Source organism: Scylla paramamosain, chromosome 13 (genome assembly GCF_035594125.1).
Source record: "Scylla paramamosain isolate STU-SP2022 chromosome 13, ASM3559412v1, whole genome shotgun sequence".
Lineage (NCBI taxonomy): Eukaryota > Metazoa > Arthropoda > Malacostraca > Decapoda > Portunidae > Scylla > Scylla paramamosain.
In genome coordinates this window covers 6,182,501-6,205,285 of record NC_087163.1, presented here as the reverse complement: position 1 = coordinate 6,205,285, position 22,785 = coordinate 6,182,501, and the positions used below count along the sequence as shown (strand labels likewise).

At 35.2% G+C, this 22,785-nt stretch overlaps 2 protein-coding genes across 7 annotated transcripts in view; one reads left to right on the top strand and one right to left on the bottom strand.

Annotated features, from left to right (window-relative positions):
- Positions 1-2,579: 2,579 nt before the first annotated feature.
- Positions 2,580-17,776, bottom strand: LOC135106377 (nucleolar protein 58-like). Its single transcript, XM_064015326.1, has 9 exons — positions 17,643-17,776; positions 14,666-14,742; positions 12,652-12,829; positions 9,456-9,592; positions 8,763-9,108; positions 8,180-8,464; positions 4,607-4,809; positions 4,337-4,455; positions 2,580-4,175 (listed from the first exon to the last, which is right to left on the bottom strand). The coding sequence occupies exons 1-9, from the start codon at positions 17,685-17,687 to the stop codon at positions 3,967-3,969; spliced, it is 1,599 nt and encodes a 532-aa protein (XP_063871396.1). The 5' UTR covers positions 17,688-17,776; the 3' UTR covers positions 2,580-3,966.
- Positions 17,777-18,107: 331 nt separating this feature from the next.
- The window catches only part of LOC135106375 (solute carrier family 25 member 44-like), a 14,296-nt gene continuing 9,618 nt past the window's right edge, over positions 18,108-22,785 (top strand). The window contains exons 1-6 of one of the 6 annotated variants that reach the window (XM_064015319.1): positions 18,113-18,253; positions 18,404-18,487; positions 20,543-21,229; positions 21,699-21,997; positions 22,108-22,240; positions 22,772-22,785. The exon at positions 22,772-22,785 is cut by the window's right edge and continues 114 nt beyond it. In XM_064015319.1, the coding sequence (XP_063871389.1) occupies positions 20,974-21,229; positions 21,699-21,997; positions 22,108-22,240; positions 22,772-22,785 (702 nt within the window). In that variant the 5' untranslated portion in view covers positions 18,113-18,253; positions 18,404-18,487; positions 20,543-20,973. The other 5 variants (XM_064015318.1, XM_064015321.1, XM_064015324.1 and 2 more) reach the window with 5 other exon arrangements.

The window sequence follows — 22,785 nt, the reverse complement described above, 5'->3', positions numbered from 1 at the left end:
GAGACCATGTCGCATTTTTACCTTCACAACTGTTCTCTATTAAACATGATTATAATATACAACCACTCTTTTCTCTACATACATCTCTTTTAAGAACATAAGAATATAAGAAAACATGGGAAGCTGCAAGAAACTGTCAAGCCTACACATGACAGTCCCTGTATAAAACATACCAACCTATTTCCACTTACCATACTCATCCATAAATTTGTCTTATCTTTTAAAGCTCCCTAATGACTCTATTCTATTAATCTACCACATTATTTGAGAATCAGTTCTGCCCTACCTAGCTCATTTCTAATTTTATTTTATTTTATTTTTATTTGATTTAATTTTATCAAGCTTGAATCCAATATTTCTTGACCAATCCTGATTACTGATCCTGAGAATTTTACTTATGTCACCCTTGTTGCATCCCTTATACCACTTAAAGACCTTTATGAGATTACCTCTTAATCCAAGTCCCTCTATCAAATGTAAATTTAAAAGCTCCAATCTCCTTTTGTAAGGAATACTTCTCATCTGTTGTATATTTTTTGTCATTTTCTTTTGTGCTGATTGTAGTGGACTTACATCCTTCCTATAATATGAGGGCCAGAACTGCACAACACACTGCAGATGAGATCTGACCAGCAGCAAATTTAACTTTAATATTACTTCAAGACTTCTACTTTTAACATTCTTAAAGATGAATCCTAAAACACAATTTGCTTTATATCTGGTCTCTATGCATTGTTTTCTCTGTCAGAGATCAGTACTAACTATAAATTCTAAATTTTTTTTTTCATTCTCTGGTTACCAGAGCCTTGTTCTTTATTGTGTGGGTTTCTTGTACCCATACTAAGTACTTTATATTTGCTAATATTAAATTGCATTTGCCATATATCAGTCCATTCAAGCCAAGTCTGTCTGCAAGCAACTGCATCTAAATTCAACCTGATTAATCTACCTATCTTTGTGACATCTATAAATTTACTGACATCACTTCTAATCTCATTATCCAAATCATAACGTACTCGTATAATAAAAATAATAATGGTCCTAAAACTTTCCTCTGTAGCACACCACTAATTATTTGACACCACTTGAATTTAGACCCATTCATTATAACTCTGTTGCCTGTTGTATAACTATGACCCTGCTGAGCCTAAATATTTTCCATCTGTCCCTTGTGCCCCAACACTGTTCAAAAGCCTTTGGTGGAATACCTTGTCAAAGGCCTTAATAAATTCTAGATATATTATTTCATAACCATCCCCCATTATCTGCTGCTTTGTAGAGGTATGACTTCCCCTTTGTGAATCGTTTATCAAGCTATGCTTGTCTAAGTGATCCCTAATATTCCTTGTAATTACTGACTCCATTATTTTACCTACAACTGAAGTTAAACTGATTGGCTGATAGTTCAACATTAACATTTTATCTCCTTTCTTAAAGACAGGAATTACATTCACTTACCTCCATATTACTGCCACCTTTCCTGAATCTAATGATTTCCTAAAGTTCATTGGTAATCTCTTAGTATTTTCTTAGTACTCTGGGATATGGTTCATCTGGCCTCAGGGATTTAAAACTTTTTAACTTATCTATCTCCTTGGTTATGTAAATATCCATCAGCTTATCATCTGCTCTGGGAACCTATTCACTTTCCAACATTTCCTACTTGTTTTCACAAGTGAAAACTGGTAAAAACTTGTTTAGAATTTTACTCATTCTTTCCCCAGAACTCTACATCAAATGCCCTTAATGAGCTTACTGATTTATTCTTCATTCTCTATACCTGAAAAATCACTTTCGATCTGTCTTTGGCTGACTAGCTACTTTAACCTTGAAGTCAATTTTAACCCTCTAAATTAACCTCTTAACTTCCGAACTAATTCATTATATTGAGTCCTTAAATCCTATTTTGCTTTTAATCTCTTATACATTCTTCTTACTTTTCTATTTATGCAGCCCATCAATTTTGTTCCTAGTTCTTCTCTTAACTTTAAGCACCTCACAAACAATTCAGTTTGTATTTTACTCTACACATTTAAATATCTTATCATGTCATGCAGTCTTCTCCTCTCTCATGCTCCCACTTATCATGTTTCAACCAGCAATCAGAACTATTCTCCTCATATACAACCTTCTGCTTCCATTCATTCTAAGTGACTAATAAAACTAAACACTATTCATTCCTCCCATCCTTCTTGGTTTATTCATACATCTGTTCCCAATACACAGCAACATGCAACTCTAAATATTTGAAGCTTGAAAGTCTACCTCCTCATTCATTATATCATTCATAACAACATTTGACTAACTTTTTGCCTTCTTTGTAAACTCATAAAGAACTTTACTTTCAATCTCATTCACACTAACGTTCTTCCTTTCACACACTCTTCTAAACTTTGTATAAGTGTCTTATTCTCTCCACTGACATCTTACACTAATAAATTCCTAACTCTAGCTTTCAAGGGGTGCTACATTAACATAACCGCAAACACTCATTGATATGATCAGGAACAGACTAAAATATCAATGCTACATTAACATAACCGCAAACACTCATTGATATGATCAGGAACAGACTAAAATATCAATCAAATTTATTTCTTGTAATATCTGACAAGTTTTTTTTGGACTTTCCAGCATCAAGGAATTTGTTATAATATAAAATGCAGTCATATCACATGACTGTCTTAAAAAAAAATAAAAACTAATTATAAATGAAAAAAATATATTGCGTATTTAACTGCTTCCCTTCACAAAAGTTAGGGAGCAGTTCAAAATATAACATTAATCTCCCATTAGCATGACAAATATCTAGTATTTGCACTAACCAGACACAAGTGCTTGGCAAGTGCATCCACCTTCTTCACTCCAAATTCTACTGAACTGAAGGAATTCTAAGAAATGACACTGAAGTTCATTACAATATGACTCATATGCTTGATTTCCTATGCAAAAAGCTCAATGCATACTGTACAATTTTTAATGTATTTATATATCAGGCTGATATTTCCTTGAAAGGTTAAGACTTGACATGTCTTATCACATTTTAGGAATAAACATTTGGACTGAAGAGGGTGTACTCAAGTCACCTTGTTCCTCTGCCTGTCCCTTTCACTCAAAATTTGAAATGCTGAAAAATTGGCAGTATCTTTCAGCTTGGCCAGTCTGTGACAAAGCCATGTCCTCCATACTATGGTGTGAAGAAATGTATCTGAACCAGAAATTATCCTAGTTCTAAAATATAGGTAAAATATTTTCACATTCAAGTTATCAGGATTGCACTAAAATGAGGGAAAACACAGTGCATATTGAAAAGATGCATAACAGATATTGTATGTCAAGTAAAGGTGGACAAATTAAATGATGAATGGCTGACAGAATTGAAATGCAGCACCATACAACTGTTTAATCAAATAAAAAGAATGCCAAAGATTGAGATGACCATGGGAGTTTGAGTACAATAGAATAGAATAGAATAGAACAAAAGCTTCTAATCAAGTGCAAGGAAAATTTACCACCATACAACAGAGAGAGAGAGAGAGAGAGAGAGAGAGAGAGAGAGAGAGAGAGAGAGAGAGAGAGAGAGAGAGAGAGAGAGAGAGAGAGAGAGAGAGAGAGAGAGAGAGAGAGAGAGAGAGAGAGAGAGAGAGAGAGAGAGAGAGAGAGAGAGAGAGAGAGAGAGAGAGAGAGAGAGAGAGAAAGTCTGAAATAAATGGAGAATCTTCTAATGTGGCAATCCCCTAAAGGGAGATGTTCTCAGAAATGGGCATCAGATACATATATTTATATACTGATAAATACATATGAATCACATTAAAATAATATTAAAAAATAATAATAATAATAACAATAATAATAAATAAAATCAATAATAGTATGAAGAACACTTTAGTTGTTACTTCTTACAATTCCCTCCTTTAAATCTATGAACAACTCACTTAATACTTAAGTGAAAGCATACTACCCTTGTTATTCAGCACCCTCAGCCTCCTTCTTCTTCTTCTTTTTCTTTTTCTTCTTCTCTGACTGATCAACATCCATGGCTTCTGCCTGGTTAGCCTCAGGTTCTTGTTTGACCTCCACCTGCTGTTCTGCACTTGCTTCTTCACCTTCCTCTTGTTTGATCTTTTTCTTTTTCTTCTTTTTCTTTTCAGTGCTAGTACTAGCCTGTGCAGTTTCTGAAGAACAGATGAATAGAGTTTTGAATGATATAATAACATTTAGTCATTAAAGTATAAGTAGCCTCACTCACATGGCATGTTGTTACAAAGATCAACAGTATTTAATCTAGTTTAGTAGAAATCTCTGATCCCACAAAGTTTCTGTAAAAATATATTACCTTGCTTTTCTTCTACTTTTATCATCTTGGCAGGTTCTTCTTCAAAACCATCATCAAATTTACGCTTTGTTGAGCTTGCTAAGGTGGTATCAGCAGCAGCATGATACTGCTGGACCTCCCTGTTTGAAGAGTAAAGAAAAATTACTGCTCTGGATCTCTGGGTTTTGTGCAGTACAGTAAATATTACCAAAATACTTTAGGTGCAGTGATTGATGAAAAAAGAATCATTATATGTCAACAGGACAAGTTTCATCTCATGTTATTACTCACCTAACTCCCTGATACTTAGCGAACTTGGCAAGACTTTTCCCCCTTCCGGAGATCTTGAAGGAATGGCCTTCCTCAAGCATTGCTATTCTTGATGCCAGTTTAGATCTGTTCTCAATGCCCATATCGGTTGTGGTTTCTTCACCAAGAGCATCATAACGGCAGGCAAGAGCAGCTTTGGCAGCCAACATTCGCGACATTTTACCCTGTTGAGATGACATGATACCATGATCCTTCTTAAATAAAACCTTAAACAAAACAATAAAGCAAATGAAAACCTGGATATCTTATTGCATACCATAAATATGCAAAATGTATTATATTTTATAAAAGCCATTTACTTCTTAATCTAAATATACCTAATTAAAAAGTCCACGCTAAAAATATCCCATTACAAAATTCAACAAAGTATGGACGCAAATCTGAAAATATCAATCAATCAATCAAGAGACACACACACACACACACACACACACACACACACACACACACACACACACACACACACACACACACACACACAATAAACCCTCTCTATAAAGTTTATGAACCCATATAATTAGAACTTTGGATAAGTCAATCTGTTAAAATTTTTCTTCAGGAATATATAATATATATACGAGTATTTTATACACACACATTATCTCACCTATGTTTGCATTGTCTGGGCCTTACTATAATGCACTCCTATCAGTTTAGAAAATCTGCTGCCTTTTTCCAATTTACCACAGTTCAGCTGGTAAGCCTGCCTAAGAGGCAGTAGCAGTCTAACCTCAACATCACTCCAGCACCTTCAGAAAATACTTACATTTCTCAACTTAACTCACTGGATAGGAAAATTTGATCTGTCAAAGATTAAGCTATCACTTTACAACTACAATGTTATTTTCAAAACTTGATAAAGTAAAAACTAACTAATTATGGCGAGCATGTTTATGTTGCCAAATAAAATTTTAAGGTCAAAACACCTTCTTACTAATAACTATTTACAGCTTTTATGAAAACCAGCATAGAATAAAACATGAGTTCTTGTATATAAATTGCTCTTGAATATGATGGTTCATGAAGACTTTAAATAAAAATGATAAAGATGAGAAAAGGATAGATTTGACGAATGTCTCTTTTAGCTGCCAGCACACAACAGTGCACTCAACAAGTCTCCCTCCACCTCCATCATTCCCATGGCACAATAGTCAACATTGATAATCCAGATTTTCAACAAATTCAAACCAAGCATTTCCCCGTTAGTGTAAATTAAAGATGGTTTACTGTGCAAGTGTGTGTGTGTGTGTGTGTGTTTTATATATATATATATATAATTATATATATATATATATATATATATATATATATATATATATATATATATATATATATATATATATATATATATATATATATATATATATATATATTATACTCACACACACACACACACACAAACATTAGGAGTTCTAATCACAAATGTTGCTAACTGTGTGTGTGTGTGTGTGTGTGTGTGTGTGTGTGTGTGTGTGTGTTTTATATATATATATATATATATATATATATATATATATATATATATATATATATATATATATATATATATGGACACACACACACACACACACACACACACTGATACAGTTAGCAACATTTGTGATAAGAACTCCTGCCAACATGAGTGTCACACATTGCACAAACTGGCAACTTGCCCCTTCTTAGTCTGAAAAATCTGGCAGGAGAAAATAACTACATGGCAACTTAGGTTAGTCCCTTATATGTTTTTTGAAAGCATAGAATAACAGATTCAATGTGACATATTAACATAGGGAATGTTATCTTTTGTGATTGCTGCTTGCTTTGGCTAACAAAATGGCTGTGTTTGTTTTAAACAGTGTTCTGCTGAGGTGATGTGCAATGCCTGGAAAATATACAAGCCATGATTACATAGTACAAGTGTTAGAATTTCATGAGAATGGTGAAATAAATTGAAAAATATGTTGCATAATTATTGGCAATGAAAATACAGTGAGTGCATTAGTGAAGAAATGGTGTAATGAGGTATGCAAGGATGTGACTCACCACAAACATGGTGGTGAGGTGCTTTTTTTTTTTTTTTTTTAGATGAGGATGTACCTTTAATAGTCTGGTGCAATGAGGGATGCAAGGATGTGACTCACCACAAACATGGTGGTGGGGTGCCTAACTTTTTTTTTTCAAGCTGAGGATGTACCTCTAACAGTCTCTTGATACCATGTAAGGCATTGCTGAACATTTTGGGCAAGGGAGAATGAGAGTACTGTGCCATTGGCCATTGTCATTGTCACCCACTGGCTGTCACACAACCACAATTTATCTCTCTCTCTCTCTCTCTCTCTCTCTCTCTCTCTCTCTCTCTCTCTCTCTCTCTCTCTCTCTCTCTCTCTCTCTCTCTCTCTCTCTCTCCCCTCCAGATGTGTTTGTTATATTGAGTGTTTACAGTAAGAAAAATATGTTAATAAATAACAAATGTATAAAAACACAAGAAGTGAATGAGTGAGACAAGGAATGCTGGGTGATTGTTGTGGAGCTCACTGTGCTAACTAGTGGCGGTGTATCTGAAGCTCACTTGTATTTCAGATTTTGGCTCACAACTCAAAGTAAAAAACTGTCCAAGTGACAGCTCATATTAAAAAAAAATCCTAAGTTGGGGCACTCATAAGTTGAGGTACCACTGTGTTTATGTGTATATATACACGTTCTTAATCCGTTCCAGATCCTTGGACACATATAAAACAAATTTTTCCCATAAGAAATAAAGGAAAAATGATTAATCCGTTCCCATGGAGAGAGAGAGAGAGAGAGAGAGAGAGAGAGAGAGAGAGAGAGAGAGAGAGAGAGAGAGAGAGAGAGAGAGAGAGAGAGAGAGAGAGAGAGAGAGAGAGAGAGAGAGAGAGAGAGAGAGAGAGAATCGCATTGTTACTGGCATTTTATACAGTACATTGATGGGGTTATATAAAATAGTTTAAATACTGTTTGAAACTAAAATACATAGAAGATACAAAAGCAATTAGATGAAATAAATGAAAATTTTACCTATTGGGCACTTGAATGTCTACTAGGATGGTGCTGAGAAGGGAAATGTTATTGTTTGGAAGGAGAGTCATTAACTTTCTTAGAATTCATGGTTAATGAATTTACTAAAAATTTATGGGAAAAACAAAATCATGTGAAAATTCAGAGTTATAGCATGGGTTGTTCACTGAATGGTAGCAAAGGGTGTGGGCAGTTGTGAATTTGTCTTGAGAGAGGTAAACAAGGGTAGCACATGGTGTCATGACTCATTTTGAGTAATATTCCAAACAAAGGTCGAATACCAGGCAAATTTTTTTTGCATCCAAACAGGACATATACCAAGTTGGATTTATTCCAAAGCAGATGTATACTGAGGTACCACTGTATATATATATATATATATATATATATATATATATATATATATATATATATATATATATATATATATATATATATATATATCACTCAATATTTTTTTTTATTATCTTGTATGACATAATGATGAAAAGACTACATCAGTGTCTGTTTACATACCTTATTTTTGGTACTAGTCTGTGAAACAAGTTGAGCATGATACAGAAGACCATACTTGGGGGTGGAATGTCTGGTCTTGAGAGCCCTGAAGAGAGCCTTTTCAGCTCCTAGAATTTGGATGGTGGAAGCAGGGTGTTTGGCAAGGTTAATGAGGGAGCCTGCATGGGCTATCAGACGAGCCCCAACTAGTTCTCCCACCAGAATAGTTACATTGGGTGCAATGGCTGCCATCCTGTTCTTTAAGTAGGTGTAAAGCTGTTCTCTGTATTCTGTTAATTCCTGAACCTGTAAGTAAACCCATACTAAATCAATATCTGACGACTGAAAAATCATCAGTGTAAATTTTTATATCCAGATATTCTCTTTACCTCATGTGCTGTTGCAAGTGCATTCAAGATAAAACCACAAAAGACTGCAAAATCACATTCAAAATAAATCATATAAATGGAAGAGTCTGATACTATAAGACATTTATCATAAGGTGATCTGTTGCAACATGCACAGTAGGTCTGAATGATGTAAACTTTTTTGAATGGAATTAAATATTGATCAGAGCAATTAAATATGAAAATAATGAAGTTACCTGTTCACACAAACACTTAATATTTATTATGTCCTCTTCTGATATTTCAGTACCCATAGACACTTCAGCTGCCTCCTTCACTTTCTCCTCCATTTCCTCAGACAATATTGCTGAAAAGTCTGATGCTACTGCTTTCTCTCGTGTGCCCATTGTCAGAACAGTGCTGATGTAAGCAGCATTATCAGTAATTATCTTCCCTAGTTCTGGAAAATGCCAACCATACCACTCCCTTGTCCTCATGGTGTAGTTGTTCAGTTCCTTGTCAATGTCATCAAGGAGGGAAATGGCCTGAACAACCATGGTATCAACCTTGTCTGGAGAGAATTTCAATTTGTACCTTGCCAAACTGTTGAGGAAGGGGGAACAATATTAAACTCTTATCTATACAAGTGGTAAATAAATATCTTTCCCCTAAAAAGATTAACTAAACCTCAAAAAATATATGAAAATATATTTATGCATGAATAGATATGACTCTTCCAAATAAATATCTATAATATAAACAGGGAGAATGAGACCCACTTTTTTTTCACTTTGAACTGTGATCCTTGTGTCTACCGTCTGGTGAATTTGGAGTTAATGGTAATGAGCTTGGTAAAGTTATTGGTAATGGTGATGATGGTAACAATGTCAAAGTGAAGATGGGGATGAAAAGGAATTTTGATGATATATAGAAAATGCTTAATATCATACTTGTGGCCCAGCCCAAGGGACATGGCTGCCAGCTCCTTTGACTGCAGGCCTGGAATGAGACCCTCCACCTGTGATTTGATGCATCTCATCAGCTCAGCAACACTGTTGTTGGTCACACACTGCACTCCCAACTTGTCCTGTGAGAAGGCAATGTAAAATTAACATAGTATGTAACAAAGATTAGAAATTCAGAAAAGTGAAAGGATGTACTCAGCAAAATTCAGCTAAAAGAATTAATAAGATTATTCTCATTTTCCTTGGAATGACTACTGCTTGTGTCGAGAAGACCCATCTCAGTGTGCTGAGCACATAACAGAGGTGATAGTGTCTGGCATTCCTCACTCTTACTCTTGTCCTAAACCTTCCATACCTTGGTTTAACTCAGCCTGTTCTTGTGCTATACATGATAGAGAGGGGGCTCACAAATGTTAAGTACCTGAGCCTTCCATAACCAGAATCTCATGCACTTCATATTTCTGTCCAGAATTGTGCCAAATATGTTCTCCAACTTGCCAAAAACTCCTTTATCAATAGAAAATACCAAAATCTTTCTAAATCTAATTCTCCTTGTAACTTTCAGTACCTAGCAAAAAAAAATAAAAATAAATAAATAAATAAAAAAAATAAAATAAAATAAATAAATAAATAAAATAAATAAAAAAATACATAATAAATAAATAAATAAATAAATAAATAAATATATATATATATATATATATATATATATATATATATATATATATATATATATATATATATATATATATATATATATATATATATATAAAAAAAATAAAATAAAATAAATAAATAAATAAATAAAAATAAAAATTTTGTTTCTTTGTCTTTCCCTCCTTTATTTCAACCTGATGACACCAGTGACATCCCATTTACCTCTAAAGCTGAACTCTGCTTAAACCTTTGCTAAAAAAAAACTACTGTCAATGATTTAGGGTTTGTTCCTCCCTCTCCTCCACCCTCCAACTATTTCATGCTATTAAGATCTTTCACAATAATGTTTTCCATGCCCTCGCTGACCTTGACCCTTGGAAAAGTTATGGACCTGAAGAGGTCCCTCCTGCTATTCTCCAAAATGGTGACTCCATGCTTGCACTTTACCTAGTCAAACTCTTCCAACTCTATCAACTTGTACATTTCCATCTTGCTGAAAGTTTGCCTAAACTCAGCCTGTTCCTAAACAGAATGACTGCTCTAATACCTCAAACTACTGTCCTATTGCTTTAACTTACTGCCTCTCTAAAGCTTCTTAATCTATCCTCAACAGAAAGATTCTTAAACATCTATCACTTTACAACCTTATATCTGATTGCCAGTATGGGTTCCATCATGACTGATCTATTGGTGATCTGGCTTTCATTACTAAGTCTTAGTCATCCTCTATTAGAGATTTTGGGGAAATTTTCTGACACATCAAAAGCATTTGATAGAGTCTGGCACAAAGCTTCGATTTCCAAACTATCCCTCCTACAGTTTCTATCTTTCTCTCTCTGTAACTTTATCTCAAATTTTCTTTCTGATTGTTCTATTGCTGTTGTGGTTGACAGTCAATGTTCTTCTTCTAAGCCTGTTATTAACAATGGAATTCCTCAGATTCTGTCCTGTCACCCACTCTCGTCCTGTTATCCATCAATGATTAAGTCAAACATTTTGTCCTAACCACCCTGCACTTTTTTCATGTGTATTCATAAACATGAAACCCTTCAGGAATTAAACAGCTCAAGTGGGGAAGCCACATAACACCTGGTTTCCAATCTCTCTAAGATTTCTGACTGGGGCAGAGCAAATTATCTGTTCAATGCCTAAAAACTCAAATTCCTCCAACAATCAACTTAAAGCAAACTTCCAGATAACTATCCCCTCTTCTTCTATGACACTCAACTGTCCCCCTCTTCTATATTAAACATCCTCGGTCAGTCACTTACTAATAATCTAAACTGGAAACCTTACATCTCATCTCTTGCTACAGCAGCTTCTATAAAGATAGGCATTCTGAGTCATCTCTGCCAGTTTTTTTCACCCCCCCTGTTAACTCTATACAGATGTGTTATCCATCCATGTATGGAGTAAGCTTCATATGTATGGGATGGTTCCATGCATACTGTTCTTTTAGACAGGGTGGAATCACAAGCATTTCTTATCAACTCCATCCCTCTAGCTGATTACCTTCAGCCTCTCTCTCATTGCTGCAATGTTGCATCTCCCACTATCTTCTACTGCTATTTTGTAGCCTCTCTCTCATCGCTGAAATTCTGCACCTCTTACTATCTTCTACTACTATTTTCACAGTAAATGTTCTTCTGATCTTGCTAACCACATACCTCCCCTCCTACTGTGGCCTTGCTGTACAAGGCTTTCTACTCTTCTCAATACCCATTCTGTCCATCTCCCTAATAAAAGAGTTAACCAGTATTCTCAATCATTCACCCCTTTTCTAGTAAATTCTAAAACTCCCTGCTTGCTTCTGTATTTTTTCCTTCCTATGACTTCAACTCTTTCAAGAGGGAAGTTTCAAGATACTTGTCCTCCAATATTTGATTATTCTTGACTTTATTTCACCTTAGGGACTGGCACTCAAATGGGCCTTTCTTTTCATTCATTTGCCCAGTGTCCCTCTAGAAGAGAGAGAGAGAGAGAGAGAGAGAGAGAGAGAGAGAGAGAGAGAGAGAGAGAGAGAGAGAGAGAGAGAGAGAGAGAGAGAGAGAGAGAGAGAGAGAGAGAGAGAGAGAGAGAGAGAGAGAGAGAGAGAGAGAGAGAGTACTTAATTATATCTCATTTACCCAAACACAGTACATAGTCAAAAACTGTTCAACAGTCTGACATTTGTCATAGTTATGGCACATGTGCATCATAACTTTCATACATTATAGCATTTCAAGAAAATATGCTGCAAATCACTCTTCTTGTACTATAGTAATATGTAATTATGAAGATCAATCAAGTCTTTTAGGTGAATGGAGCAGAATGGCCTAACAATGTCACAAGAAATACACAACCTTACTAAGAGCTTTGTAAAATAAACAGTAATTAAAAGACTAACTCAGACAATGGCATATACATGCGAGTTAGGCCTTTAATGACAGTTGCTCCTCATTACACTTTATGTATCTTCACTTAAAATTAGATATGCACACAATGATGGTTTTACTCATGCACAAATTATAAAAAGATAACTAACCTTGATTGAATTTCCCAGCTTGGCATCCCATACCATCAGCTGCTCCTGTACCTCCTCCGAATAAACTTTCTTCAATAACTTTTTCAATGGCTTGCATAATTTTCCTTCATTAAGTGCTACTCCAGCTTCCAAAGCATCAGCAGAGTCTGCAAATTTCTTAAATTCCTGGAGTTGTACACTGAAAAAAAAAAAAAAAAATACAAATAAAAAATAAATAAATAAATAAACAAATAAATAAACCTACGTCAATTTTTACAGGGAGTAGTAAAGCATACAACTAATAAAAGGGTATCATATGTGAGGATTAATGGCTGTATAGTCAAGGGCAGCTTTCAAAAGGGTTTCTTAACCATAACTGGTGGATAAGCCACAACCTTTACAATAAACAGGTATATACCAGTTTACTTACAAATCACTTTTCTTATTCTTCCTTTTAACTTCTAGCAGTAAAGCAAATTCAAGGCCAAATCCTGCCTATTGTTTCTGTTAGAGTTATATATCAGCAAATCCTGCGTGTTATTCCTGTTAGTTATATATATCAGCAAATTCCAGTTAGAGTTATATATCAAAGATCCTCAAAGGAGAGCTAGTATAGCTTATTTTCTTTTTTAGTTCACATATCAGAACTTAGCAAGTCTTTTAATTAAATCTCACATTATCCATTTCAGCTCCATGAACCCTTTTGAGTGATGCTACTTTATAGTTGCGTAGTGTACAGTGAACAGTCACTCCAAGCTTGTTATATATATATATATATATATATATATATATATATATATATATATATATATATATATATATATATATATATATATATATATATATATATATATATATATATATATATATATATATATACATACAGTAAAATCCCTCTTATCCGGCATCAATGGGACCACCGACATGCTGGATACTTGAATATTGTCAGATACTTGAATAGAAGTTAAATTATGTCCACAATCACCACCCTACACTCACGCATCTTACCATAACAAAGATCAGCTGATCTGATCAGCTGCTTAAGTGTAAGCACAACACGCTTCCTCTTTTCTACAACTTTAGGCATGATGAAGGCGTCAGGTGATAAACAGTGCACACGCGGGACTGAGTCACTGAGTAAACACAGTGCAGTGGGCCGCGGGTGGCACGAAGCAGTGCGCTCTGGTGGCGAGGGGGCAAAGTATGCCTCGCGCGGGAATTTTAATAGATTTTATGAGTACACATTGATTTTTTATTGATTTTAAGGCTCGGGGAAAGAATGTGCTGGATACTTGAAGCTGCCGGATACTCAAATGCCGGATGAGAGGGATTTTACTGTGTATATATATATATATATATATATATATATATATATATATATATATATATATATATATATATATATAATTTTTTTCTTTCTTTTTTATGTATGAGGGGTTCTGGCAATAAAAAATAGATAAATAAATAAATAAATAAATAAATAAATAAATAAATAAATAAATAAATAAATAAATAAATAAATAAAACCCTGAAGGTGCCAGTCTCCAATAAGTGCAGTCAAGAGAATTATCCAAAATTATAAGTGTCCTGAAACCTTCCTCTTGAAACAGTTCAAGGAAAATGTAGGAGATTCAGGAAGCAGGGGATTCCAGTTTACTAGATATGGCATTAAAATATTACATACATGAGACAGTTTTCAGATTGATTCAAAACATATCCAAATCTATCAAGAAAAGTTTCATTGTGAAACTGGTGGGATACACACAGCTTAAGAAAAATATACCTAAATATCTACTGTCAAGGTCAGAGATAATACATGATCAAAGTAGTGTTTTTACTATATCAAGTGCAAATATCTTAATCAATGTCAAATATGATATATATATATATATATATATATATATATATATATATATATATATATATATATATATATATATATATATATATATATAAATTAAACCATAAAAAGCTATAGCAAACACTTTTTTTGGGGAAAAAAATAAAGAAAAATAAAGAAATAAAGAATACTTACACTTTACTTGCTTTCTCAGTAGATGTAAAGTTTTCAAAAAGATTGTCTACCTGCTGCAGTTTCTTTTCATCCAGTAACTGTAAGAGAAAATAAACTTTTATGTGTAACGGTACAGGGAAAACTAGGAGTGAGTTTTCTCACAAGAATAGGAGTGAGACAAGAGAAGCATGATGATTCAGTGGTTATTCAGTATTTTAATGGATGGCTGTATGAAAGAGATGAAAGCTAAAATAAGAAATATTAATGCAAGGCTGATACGGAATAGAGTGGGATCGGCTGTACTAGAATTAGAATGTCTTAAAGAGTCAACAGGAACTTCAATGAGTGGTAGATCATTTCCATGGAAGTGTGTGTGAGATAGAAACTAAGGGTCTTAATATGAGGGGGAAGGCCACTTGGAAGATGGAAGGGTAGGGTAAAGGAATAGATGTATGAAAGACATGCTGGCAGAAGCCAAGTGCGACAAGAATCACTAAAGGAATATTTAGATAAAAAGAGGCAGAGGCTCTTCTACCAAGGCCACTCCTATGGTGTACACTCATGGAGAGGCAATGCCTCAGAGATATAAATAAATTCCCAATGCTGTGGTATATATTGCAGCTTCATACTGTTGAATTTTAAGTACCAAATCAGCATAAACTTCTATTAACTCTTCTACCATTCGTGTTTTATGAGTTTTTACCAGTGGTGGGCACAGTTCCACTAATCCACTAACCGAAAATTAGCGAAGCTAACTATTTTGTCAACATATTACCAGTTCTGTTAACTTTTCAATCATAAGCAGACCATGCAGCTTCCACTAAATGTAATTATGCATCTACTAATATCATGTCCACTTATATAATTCATACAGGTTTTTCCAGTTTGTTGTGTGTGTTGTCTCCAACAATTTGGCAGGCATGCAACTGGTTGTTACTATGTCACATGTGCATGATGACAAGACATGATTGGTCAATGCAGCATCAGGCTTGGCTGAGCTACATTGTGCAGTAATTATTCTGCAGTTCTAAGTTCAGTTCACTTAAGTCATTGTCAATGACACATTTATTTGTGTTACTGTTATCTGTACCCTTATTATTATCTGATCTTGGCATGCTGTACCTTTTTAGAAAGCTCTATGTCTAAGTGTATAATAAAATTTTAGCTCTTTAAGTCTGCTTTTAAAGATTTCAAAGCCAAAATACCAAACTGAAGGTAAAGTCACATTTAATAAAAGTTAGGAGTTAACATTAGCTTCCACTAATTTCTTAAGCAGTTTAGCATTAGCAAAACTAACTTTTTAGTAACCAAAAATACTATCCAGTTACTGGTGTTCACCTTTGCTCTTCACAACATACTTTTAATTTTGTAATTCATAACAGATTCTCTAAGACACACAAGTACTGATACTTGTCAAAACACCAAATGGCACCAGTAACAATAGATCATTGAGAACATTTGTTTTAGCTGTCACAAGGGCATACAATGGTGCAATGGGTAGTACAGCTGCCTGACAAATGGATGGACCTGGGTACAATCCCTAGGTAATGCCTGCTTTTTCTGGTGACTCCTTAACCTCAAAATAGTGCAGTAAATAGGATCTGCAGGATGCACAATCCCAGACTGGAGGGCATGCGAGAGGTGACCTCTGGGGAGAAGATTTGGGAGTTGCTACCTAAGTGCACCATTGTGTAACAAGCAGCATAGCCAACCAGCAAGTGGAAGATCCTGGAAGAAGTGGCTCCTCTCAGATCCCTGAGAGGAGCCTGCTTTTCCAGTATTTCAAAAAACTGACAGACCACATGAATTAGACAACATCTAGACCATTGTTCTTCAAACTTTTTTTCATCATGACCCAGTCTGATTTTATGTAGTTCCTTCACGGTCTAGTACGTCTATTCTATTGTACCTTTATACCTCCAATATGAAAAGTAATTCACACATACACAAACACACACACACATTATTACTTTTGAACTGTTTATTATCTGTTTACAATGTGGCAACCCACTGAACAAGAGCTTGAGACTCAGTATTGGGTCCCAACCCATACTTTGAAGAACTGTGATCTAGACTATGCAGTGCAGTTTTGGATACTACACTATAGGAAAGACAGATTCCTTAAAAGCAGTGCAGAAGAGGATGACTAAGATGATTCAGGGACTGAAAGGATTAAAGGTATAAAGATAGGTTAACTCAACCTGTATTGGAAAAAGGGTGCATGGGGATGTGATAAAAGTATTTAAATGAATAAGAGGAATCAACAAATGTGATGTAAGTGACACTCATAGTAAACCATCAAGACAGAACTTGAGGTAATGGATATAAGCTAGATAAGTTTAGGTTTAAGAAAAAAAGATTGGTAGGAACTGGTTCACAAAGTGGAGGGTAAGTTGAACAGACTTAGAAGTCATGTGGTTTGTGTCAACACACTAAATAGTTTCATGAGGTAAGATGACTATGGATTGGGTAGGCAGGTGGTGACAAGAAGGCTGGCAGGTGAGTGGGTGGCAGCTGGGATTCGTCCATGATTTGTACTGATGCCGTATATTCCAACCAGCCTTCTGCAGTTTCCTTATTTCTTATGTTAATAACAGCCATGCTGGCCTATCATGGTCTGGGAAACGATAGGTTGCGGTTTATTTAATTTAATCCAACCTAACAAGATAGCTTAAGCTAAAGTGAACTTGCGAAACTTTACTAACTGGATTAGTAATTGGTTGGGTCAGACGGTTGAAATATACTTCAAAACGGCCAGATCTTGCGTGTTGTATATAGTATGAAACTGCAGTTGTACCAAACTGCCATCTAATGAGTGTGTATATATCATGCATTTGCCGTACACGTGGTTTATATAGCCAGCAGACCTTGACAGAATCATCCGCTAGAAAACTCGCACACCACCAACACATATATGCATTTCGCTTATTGCATGACCCAGGAGGGACTTGTGATCGTTGCAAAGCTTTCCCTGATGACTAGAGATCTCTTAACGTACCTTAAATATGGCAAATCCCGCCGCAGTTTCAAATAATACAAGCATTTTGGCAGTCTAGCATCAACATCAACCCGATCTAAACACACGTGGCCCGCCGTTCGACGCCGTTCGCATGGCTGCTCTGTATTTTGTCGACATAAATAGCTTAACGAATAGGACTCTACAGATCTTTCTTGTACGTTTGAATATATAAAATAATGATATAGTTTATTGGTTATTTTGTGAATGAGATATTAAATAAGTCCTATTTTATAAAAAAAATAAACATCGTTAGGATCCGTGATATATATAAAAAAAAATAAGTAGAGGTGAAAGTAACAAATAAATAAATAAATAAACAAATAAATAAATAATTGGACAAAAAATAAATCAAGTAATGCTTTAAAACTGGTAAACCAAGTGTTCTGTTGAAGTCGGTATACTCACATTGCGCCGCCCACTCAACAGTTCTTCCGTCAGAGCGCGGCAAAGCTTCATGGACGGGTGTGCTTGAGGGATCAGCTGATTGTTATGTCACACTACACATACCAGGGCACTGTTTAGAAATTTATTTTCAATGGAATATTTACGACCAAAGTGCATAACCTGTTCTTTTCCGAACCCTTCAACAGGTGATACAAGTGATAACAATATACATGTATATATGCATTTCTTTTCTTTTCTTTACATTATTTAGTTTTGAAAGAATCCACTCAACATTTCGTCATAGTGATTTTTTTTTTATAATGTCATAATTTAGGTGATTGAATAATGGTTTTCAGAAGCACGGTGTATTGCATCACTGGCAAAGTTTCGTCTGCTGTGTTGACGAAGGAAGGTCTGGAGAGCCTCTCACGCTCGTCCCGGTAACCTACATATATCTCATCACACGTAATGCTAAATATCGTTAAACTTTCTGGTAGTTACTTTTTGCTAAAATCCAGGTGTAGAAGTAGCTGGAAAAAGTCAAGGGGCTAAGGTATGTAAGAGATGTGGGCCACGGAAGTACTGTATGCCCTCTGTCCATACCAAGGTCAGGTCAGGTCGTGCCCCTACGTGTTGAAAAGCATGCTGTTCCTCAAAGAGTATGACATAAGGCAATTATGCCCACTTGGGGAACTTGTAGATTCCTGCTGGGCACAGACCCCGAAGGTAAGCACGGGATGGCCAGGCCGTCTGAAAGGGAAAGTGTTCTTGGAATTTCCTTTTCTAAATGTTTCTACTATACCTTCTGCATTTATGATAACTATTGAAAACTTGTTAATTGTACACATCCCTTGATGTGTTTACCGCAAAGGAGGTAGAAATAATAGGAGATACAGATATTAAGACATTATATAATGACAAACTAACAAATTCTTAAATCTATAAAGCATCCTTCATTCACTGAAACAGCCATGGCTTAAGTTTCTAGAGTTCAAAATGAGCCCGTGCACAGTCCCTGGCCATGAAAGGACACATCTGAGGATATGGAATAAGAGTTGCAAACATTTTATTCTGTTTCAATCTGTCTGCGATGACAATTCCTTTATTATATATATATATATATATATATATATATATATATATATATATATATATATATATATATATATATATATATATATATATATATATTACATTTTTTTTTTTATCTTATGGTGCCTTGAATATCTGAGGGCCATACTGAATAACCAGCTGCTGAGGAGGTTGTTTCAACATAAGCAGTTAAACTGTATTACTTTAAACCATGAGAGCCAGTGTTTGATTCGCTAGGTGTGTACTGACATGACAGTCAAGGTCAACCAAAAATCACATGGGCCTCAGTGATCATCTTGAGTGCTGTGACAAGGTATGACCTACTCTGCCAGTCTCTCATGGCCAATTTATTCGACCTCTGGCTGGAGCAGTGGTAATGCATGCTGTTGCTTTTCTGTGGTTATGTGTTCAGGCCCCTCCCAGGCTCAAAGTTTTTTCACTTGTCAAGCATTACTGCTCCTTTGAGCAAAGGGTAGGGGATTGAGTCAGCCATTAAGTCTTCCTACTAATGCCTAGCTAACCTAACTCGGGCCTCATTTGGATGAAGAGGATAGTTTAAATATTCACACTTTCTCAACACACTGTCAGCAATGAGCTACTGTTAACTTTTAACTTTCAGATCCATCTCATATTGCTTCATATTGCTGTGAAGAGAAGGGCATGACATGGAAAAAATAAATAATTAAATAATAATAAATAAATAATTACATCTCTAGTCTAATTTATCTGGCTTTACATGTTAGGCATCACCTTTGTAAGAGAACATTTCCCTCATACATAACAACTATAAGCAGTGATTACTTTCATGAGTGCACTTGTTTCTTTTTGTAAACCACATGTAGTATGATATAGCATATGCTGTGTTGAAGACAATTGTGACTCATGAAATTATCTAAAAGCTACATTTGTAACCTTGACCTACAGGTCAGTGATCCACATCACTAACTTCTCATTTGCACATGTATACTTTTAGGTCTCCAAAAGAACTTTTCAGTTGTCAAAATATGTGGAAGTTATTTCATGATGAAAATTTGTGACCTCTGATCTGACCTAGATCAACAAACTACATCACTGACTTTTCATTAGTATATATGGTTTGGGTACCAAGTAGTTTATCAATACCAAAATTATAAAAATGCAGGTGTGGTGAAATTTGTACTTTCTAGTGTTAAGTCTCATGGAACTTTTCCCCAAAATATCCTGTTGTAAAATTTCAATCAGCTTTAAAATTTCTTTTATCTCCTCTGGAAGCAGATTCCAATCAGGCTGCCATATTTTACCTATCTGTAACTTACAGTTTTGGGTATCCATTATACACAGAGATGGACACAGACTTTTCAGTAGTATATTAAGTGTTATCTTGTGCACATGTGTATAACTTGTATGTACCTTTTTCTTTTCAGTAATTACTGGACGACCTCTACTGGAAGCAATGGTGACAAAGAGAAGACTGAAAACTGTTGAATGGAATGTCATAGAAAAAGCTCTTGCGTGGTCATGAAAATGAGCAAGAAAAAAGAACATGTCAATTAACAAGAATAAGTGCTTGATTATTTTTATTCTTGTATAATAGTATTTTCTGTATAGTCATTTGATGGCACTAAGAGCCATAATATAAGAAAATACTTATATTTTGTCATTATTTAGTTTTTACAGACAAGGAATACAATAATCTCAATGAAGTGGAGTTCTATACTAATATTCAAAACATAGGTCAATATTTTGAATTTATTTGTCTGTAAATTTACATAAAAAATATATTTATGTTACATGTAGAATTTTATCATAAAGCCAAGAAGTAGAATTGATTATAGTGTAAAACTGGAAAATCCTCATGCTTGTTACTACTCCAAAAACCATGGAGTCACTTGGTGTGCCAAACATTGACAGCAGCAGTGGTTACATTCGCACCATTGAATGGGATATGATGAACAAACACAAGTTTTTCCCATTGTCCATGCTGAGCTCATTTTCAGTAAGGTGCATGCTGTATCCTTTCACTCTCATAAAGACTCGTATCCAGATCCAGAAGCGCTCTGAAGTTTACAAAGGGACCTTTGATGCATTCCAAAAGATAGTGAAACATGAAGGTATGGAATATTTCTTACTTCAGTTCACATTTCTCCAACACTTAATTATATTTAAGTGCTTGTATCTAAAATATGTATGAGGTAGGGAGATTGCACAGATGTTACTGTAAAAAGTGATCAAGAAAGACAAGGGAGAGTGGCTGGAAGACTTGCCTCAGGGTTATTTTACTTCACACAAAAGAAGCAGGAAGAGCCCTAATTACTTTTTATTCTCTTTGCACTTTGACTTTTATTCCTTTTACTGTCTGTTTCTGTGCTCCCTTCATGAATGTACCTCATATGTTGTAAAAAGTATACTGTATATTAAATAAGACTAAATATTCATGTATTATTATGCCTACTGTTGATCTGTGTAACAGTATAACTAGAAGCTTCTAAATTATATAAAGTTTTGAAATACAAGCATGATGCCTTTTGAGCTCAAAGTAGGTACTGAGTAAGATGCACTACAACATATTTCTTTCCACAGGTGTGAGAGGTTTATATAAAGGGTTTTGGATGAGTGCCTTCCAGCTGGTGTCAGGGATATGCTACATTACAACATATGAGAATGTCCGTCACTTCCTACAGCAACGCGGAGTCAAAGATTCACAAGTCAGGGCATTGGCTGGGGGTGCATGTGCCTCCTTGGTTGGGCAAACCATCATAGTTCCCTTTGATGTCATATCTCAACACATGATGGTGCTTGGACAAGTAGAGAGTCATGGAAGATCAAAGGTGGTCGTTAACCCTCTTAAAATTAACTACCATGGTCGCACGAAACCACAGGTACTGTTAAATCAATTTTTTACGTCTCATATGCTTTTTCCTTATAATATCAAAACTGTCATGACTGATGCATGTAATTGCCCTCAATAATGTAAGTATTATTATTTCAGATTGCATTTGATATTGTACAGAATGTTTACAAGATGGATGGTTTGAAGGGATTTTACAGAGGTTACTTGGCCTCCATAAGTGCCTATGTGCCAAACTCAGCACTGTGGTGGTCATTTTATCACTTTTATCAAAGTAAGTTTGGTACTTCTTCCATTTCAACAAGAGGTTTCATCAATATAAAGAAGTACAGAATACTTACAATCTGACTTTTCTATCTGCATATCTGTCTGTTCACTCTGATGTATATTGAGTGAAATTCTCTTGGGGAAATAAGTATTGCAAGGCTTCACTTATCCCCCCTCCCTCCCTCCTTCTCTCTCTCTCTCTCTCTCTCTCTCTCTCTCTCTCTCTCTCTCTCTCTCTCTCTCTCTCTCTCTCTCTCTCTCTCTCTCATGTTCTAATACTCAGTTTTCCCAGTCTACAAGGAAAGTTTTCTCACACACCCACATCATTTACCCTACTCATGTATATTCTGATCTCAAGCTTTCCTATCTTATCGTTTAATAATCCCAAAATGCTATTGTCTCCACCATGTTTTTCCTTAGAATATTTCTGTTGTAAAGCTACATGAACTTATTGGCTATATGAAATTACCTAAGTTGACATTTCATTACAATTTGTTTCCATGTATGGATGAGAAAATTTTATGTGACAACTTTTCAGATCAACTGGCTCGC